Source organism: Triticum dicoccoides, chromosome 4B (genome assembly GCF_002162155.2).
Source record: "Triticum dicoccoides isolate Atlit2015 ecotype Zavitan chromosome 4B, WEW_v2.0, whole genome shotgun sequence".
Lineage (NCBI taxonomy): Eukaryota > Viridiplantae > Streptophyta > Magnoliopsida > Poales > Poaceae > Triticum > Triticum dicoccoides.
The window spans coordinates 683,976,608-683,982,781 of NC_041387.1; the positions used below are offsets into that span (position 1 = coordinate 683,976,608).

At 50.3% G+C, this 6,174-nt stretch overlaps 1 protein-coding gene across 1 annotated transcript; it reads right to left on the minus strand.

Annotated features, from left to right (window-relative positions):
* Positions 1-274: 274 nt before the first annotated feature.
* LOC119292378 (mitochondrial import inner membrane translocase subunit TIM23-1-like) lies at positions 275-1,603 on the minus strand. The gene has a single exon (XM_037571238.1). The coding sequence runs from the start codon at positions 1,458-1,460 to the stop codon at positions 849-851; it is 612 nt and encodes a 203-aa protein (XP_037427135.1). The 5' UTR covers positions 1,461-1,603; the 3' UTR covers positions 275-848.
* Positions 1,604-6,174: the final 4,571 nt, after the last annotated feature.

The window sequence follows — 6,174 nt, forward strand, 5'->3', positions numbered from 1 at the left end:
ATAAGAGCATTCCATTGTGAGTAGCAATTAATGCATTGTTGTTAAATTATCAGAATGCAAAAAGGCTCAAGTTTCTCATCAACTCTAGTCTAGTTACTTGAAATAGCAGTATAGCGTTCCGTAACAATAATAACATGTGCAGAAAGATGAGAAAAGGACACAAGTAGAACGCAGTGTGAGTAGTAGAATGCAAAAAGCTCAAGTTTTTCATCAAGTCTAGTTAATTCTTGAAATAGCAGTGTGGCATTCAAGAAGAATAACATGAGCAGAAAGATAAGAGAAATACCCAATTAACCTGCCATTCTACGGCAAAATATTTTCATCAGACATGAAGCAAAGCAAGCACCACGATAATTTCTAAATACAAGTCTTTTTAGAGATTTCAATATGGACTACATACGGTGCAAAATGAGTGAATATAATGAACATTACATTCCATATTGAAATATCTAAAAAGACTTGTATTTTTTTAGAAACAGAGGGAGTAGCATGCAATGAACATTACATTCCACGATTTCCTCGACTCTCCAGCATTATTGAGTCTGACACCACGACAATCTATCTAGGTCGCTAACCAAGTAGTAGTAGTGATGAAGAAAGAAGATGATGTTACATTGCAACAAGGCATGTCAGAAATTTGCTGATCCGATGCCATCCGATGGCATCGTTGTTGTTTTCATATAGCATAACACTTTAACATATCATAATAATGTCGAGAAGATGACCCTTCTCAAATAATTAACCCAAGAAACTAGTACTGCATCCTTGGCCAATTGATTCGATTCAATTGATGACAGGAGATTAATACCGGGTGGCGGGAGGATGGCATCGACCAATCAATCAATCAATCAATCAATCAGAAGGCGGGCGGGCGCGTATCTCTTGGCTGCCTGCTTGGCGGCCATGGCGGCGGCGGCGAGGACCCCTCCGACGGCGCCGGCGACGGCAGCGGACCTGGGGCCCTGGGCGGCCCGGAAGAGGGCGCCTGTGCCGAGCCCCGCGACAACGCTGTTGATCCAGTCGTCCTGGCCGTCCCGGGCGGTGACCATGCCGCTCTCCATGCCGGCGTAGAGGAGGCCGATGACGCCCAGCCTGTTGCCGACGCGGCGTCCGGCGGAGCCGCACGAGTTGAGGAGGCGGTTGGCGCGGATCTTGGCGGTGTCGCCGCGCTCGGCGGCGTGTGCGGCCTCGCGCAGGCCGACGGCTGCGCCCGCGACTGCGCCGGAGAGGTAGCCGACGCCGGTGTAGTAGGTGAGGTTCTCGCCCCAGGAGCGGCGCTGGACGAGGGCCTCCTCCTGGAAGAGGAACTCGGGGGAGGTGGGGAGGTCGTAGAGGTTCTTGTAGGCGGTGGGGATGTTGAGGTCCTGGTACGGGTTGTAGAGCCGGCGGCCGGAGCCGTCGGTGGTGGATTCGTCGCGGTGAGGGGCGGATCCCGACGGGTAGAGCCGCGGATCGGCCATGGCGGCGGCGGCGGCGGCGGCGGCGAGGTGGGCGTGGGATGCACGAAAGAAAGAGAGGGGTGGAGGGTTTCGGTTTGGGGACGGAGACGGAGTATATTCGGCAACAGTCGTCGTTCGTGGAGAGGGGGGCACACCCAAAGGCCAAAGCCAAAGCGTCTGGACTCTGGACTCAAGGCCCATGGTGAAAAAGGCAGCACGGGCGAATAAAAGGGCCGGGCCGATCCCTTCGACCCGCCAGAGTGTGTGCTAGGCTAGGCCGATCCCTCAAGTCAAGCCCCAAGACCACTGACCCGTCACGACCCTTTTATTCGTGAGCTGGCCGTACCACCTCACATGCACACCTCCCGGAAACTACATAATTGTTAAAGAGAAAAGTATATTTCTGGCCCCTCGAATTTGCAAAAGGTTAACATTTGGTCCCTTATCCTTTTTTCGGTTACATACATTTTGTCCCTCATGTTCTGATACCGAACACGAATTGTCCAAAACCAGAAAGAAGGGAAAACCCACTGACATGTCACCGGTTTTCTAGTATCCCGCTTGCCATGTAAGTGCTCTTTTTTGGGTGTCATTATCTCTCTCCTCCTCACTTCTTATCCCGACGAGCTGTGCACTGTCGTGGCTCCATGCACTGACTATTGCTGACGTCGACGCATGCTAGGGGATTGCCTTTGGCATTGTTTGGTAGAGGGTGCCACAATGGGGTCGAAAGGACTGCACGATGGCGTACTTCTCGGCGACGCACTTAGTAGTGAGGATGCGAGAGCCATGTGTGTCAATGTTATACCATTAAACCGTGTGTAAGGGCATATTTATTCCTAAGGTGTTTTGGTGATTGATGACAATGCTTTTGCGGATTAATCGTGTACCTTGAGTATTTCAATCGCTTCGTCACTAGGCACAAAACGGTTTGGTACCCCTCGAAGACTTTTGAAGACGGTGGTGTTCTACGTCTCTTTTGGTGGATTTGAGTCGTAGGATAGCCGTACTATTAAGAGGGGGTCCACGTTGGAAAGGTTTGGGTGGAATCATCACGTACACGTGTACTCCTTTTGCACCGCCTTTCCCTTTGCGCTTTGGAGCATCCTCCGTTATCTTCATGTTTATGCAAAAAGAAGGATTCCTAGTGTTGCTTTTCTGAGGCATGCGGTAGTACTGCTCCTTGGAGCGGTAGTACCGCAGGCCCCTGCGGTAGTATCGTAGGCGCACACGGTAGTACCGCTCCTAAGGAGATGTAGTACCGTGGCCTCTGACCAGACTCAGCCTCTAGTGCGGCTGTAGGGGTGGATATAATTTTTTACATCCGCGCCCTACGCGGTAGTACCGTCCCTTGTGCGCGGTAGTACCGTGAGGCCTGGTCTGGCACAGCAACACGAGCGGAAGTAGGGAGGATGTAATTTTTTACATCCGCTCCCTACACGGTAGTACCGCATGCCAGGTGCGGTAGTACCGTGTCGGATTTTTGCACGATCTGAGTTTCAGCGGAAGTAGGCACGGATGTATTTTTATTCATCCGCGCCCTTCCCATGCTAGTCCATTACAGCCTTGCGGTAGTACCGCAAGGTGGAGCGGTAGTACCGTGCCAGCGGAAGTACCGCTCTCAGCCCTTGCGGCTCTGGCCTGGACTAGTGCCTACCGTAGCAGCGGTAGTACCGCGGTCCACCGCGGTAGTACCGTGAGCCCTTGCAGTAGTACCACTGGTCTGGAGCGGTAGTACCGCAAGTCACGGGCTGAGTAAGTGAATAACGGTTGGATTTGTCTCTCCACTATATAAGGGGTGTGTTCTTCCTCTAGTTGACCACCTCTTCTAACCCTAAGCTCCATTGTTGCTCCAAGCTCCATTTTCGCCCGATCTCTCTCCCTAGCCAATCAAACTTGTTGATTTGCTCGGGATTGGGTGAGAAGGCCCCGATCTACACTTCCACCAAGAGAAATTTGATTCCCCCCACTAATCCCTAGCAGATCTTGTTACTCTTGGGTGTTTGAGCATCCTAGACGGTTGAGGTCACCGCAGAGCCATAGTCCATTGTGGTGAAGCTTTGTGGTGTCGTTGGGAGCCTCCAATTAAGTTGTGGAGATAGCCCCAACCTTGTTTGTAAAGGTTCGGTCGCCGCCTTCAAGGGCACCAATAGTGGAATCACGGCATCTCGTATTGTGTGAGGGCGTGAGGAGAATACGGTGGCCCTAGTGGCTTCTTGGGGAGCATTGTGCCTCCACACCGCTCTAACGGAGACGTACTTCCCCTCAAAAGGAAGGAACTTCGGTAACACATCCTCGTCTCCATCGGCTCCACTCTTGGTTATCTCGTGCCTTTACTTGTGCAAGCTTATTTGTGTTGTATCCCTTGCTTGCTTGTGCACTCACTACTAGGGAAAACTCTATACACAGAATCTTAGCTAGCAGCAGCGCGGGTGTGGAAAACCTACTACTAACAAGTGTTTAGCAGTAGCGCGGTCTGTGTAACCCGCCCTGCTACAAATATCGACCGACAGTGCCCCCCAACTCCATTTAGCAGCAGCGCGGTTCCGTTAGGCGCGCTACTGCTAAAGCAGAAGTAGTAGCGCGGTTTTTCTGAGGTCGCTGCTGCTAATTTTCAAATTGGACACACTTTTTATCCCACTTAGAAGTAGCGCTTCTGCCGAAAGCGCGCTGCTGCTACTTTCTTATCAGCAGCGCGTTTTACGTCCCGCGCTACTGCTAATCTGCACCAACCCACCACCTTTTCCCCACCGTCCCCCTCCCCCTCCTCTCTTCCCTTTCCCCTACCTCCCACTCTCACTCTTATTCTTCCTCAATACTTCTCCCCCATTACTCTCTCTCTTCTATCTACATTTCTCTCTCTTCATTACTCCTACCTAACTACACCACCTCCATTAATGCATCTCCTTTCTCTTTTTCCTTCCCCTCCACTGGTTGAAGTTGTCTCCTCCCAAATTAGGTAGCTAGGTAGATGTAGGATTTAGTTAAGTGACCTATTTGCCCCCTAACTAGATCTATCTTTGTTAAGAAGAGCTTTGTGCACTTTTGATCTCCCTACAACATCATCTCCACCGTGTGCTCGATCTCGAGATAGAGGTGATGAAAATTTCATGCTTTTGCAAAATGGAAATATGTTTATGTGTGTGTGATATGTTTGTGGAAATTGTGTGTGTGGCATGAGTTGACGCCAAATTGTGCTTTTGAGTTGCCTATGTTTTGCCGAAATGTCGATTTATTTCTGTTTCGGCGAATTCCGGGCAAACTCTAGATCCATATATGTCCTATTTTTAGGGAAGGTCATGCCGAATTTTTGTATGACTTTGATGCATGCACACATTTTTATAATCAATTTGTTTTATTATTACCGTGCAGACGTTCATGATGGTCAATGGAACGATGGTGAACAGGTGGTTGCGGTCGGCGGTGCAGGACATGAAAGAAAATAACCTGACAGAGGTTTTATGTCCGTGTCGAAAATGCAAAGGAATAGTTTGGCTCGACCCCTATGACGATGGTCGTGTCGAAGCGCACCTGCTCATGACTGGTTTCATGGATGGCTATACTCGGTGGATAACTGAAGATGAGGATGACGATGTTGAGGATGCCGATGGGGCAGGCAATGATGACACGGGGCAAGATGAAGAGATGATTGATAATGGCGCCGGGGAAGAGGCCGGACATGGCGGCGGAGAAGGGGCCGGACATGGTGGAGGAGAAGGGACCGGACATGGCGGCGGAGAGAACGACATGGACTCCACGTAGCAGAGTTCGTCAGTACTAAGTTCAATCGTGCGGGACCCTCATGTTCAAGCATTGCTTCGCAAGGAGACGAGTACTGAGAGAGCTGCTTCTAGAGAGGAGGCTAAGCTGGAGAAATTGGTGGTAGACTCGAACACTCCATTGTATGATGGTTGCAATCTTGAGGTGACCCGCTTGAGTTTCACGCTCCAACTCCTGAAGACGAAGGCTAAAAACAAATGGACCGACACTAGCCTCGAGAGCATCTCAAGTACCTAAAGGATGTTCTTCCCGCAGGTAATCTATGTCCTACTAGTGTTGATGAGGCCAAGAAGATCGTGTGCCCTCTTGATCTGCCACACATTAGATACCATGCATGCATCAACGATTGCATAATTTATCGGAAGGAGCAAGCGGAAAAAACAAGCTGTCCAGTGTGCAATGCTTCTCGATACAAGAAGGCCGGGAAGAAATGTCCCCAGAAAGTTGTATGGTACTTACCGATCACTCCCCGTCTCCAGAGGTATTTTGTAGATCCCAAGGAAGCAAAGCTAATGCGCTGGCATGCGGAGAGGAAGAAGCCCGACGATGGAGATGATCCGAAGCTGAGACACGTGAAGGATGGAAGCCAGTGGAGAGCGTTGAACAGCTTCTATCGGTATTCTGGATGTGATGCAAGGAACATCGTGCTCGGCGCGTGTACCGACGGCATGAATCCGTTTGGCAACCAGAACACCAACCATAGCACATGGCCCGTGTTTGTATGGATGTACAACCTCCCCCCTGGTTGTGCATGAAATCAAAGTACATTCACATGAGCATGCTTATTCAAGGGCCGAAACAACTAGGAAATAATATTAATTTGTATCTGGGGCTACTTCAAGAGGAGTTAGACACGTTATGGAAAACACCGGCCAAGACATGGGACACCAGCAAAGGCGAGTATTTCAACATGAGAGCCGCGCTGATCACGACAGTGCAGGACTATCTCGGTTAT

Coding starts and splice junctions, on each gene's coding strand:
- LOC119292378 (XM_037571238.1), bottom strand. CDS start 1,460: ATGGCCGATCCGCGGCTCTACCCGTCGGGATCCGCCCCTCACCGCGAC.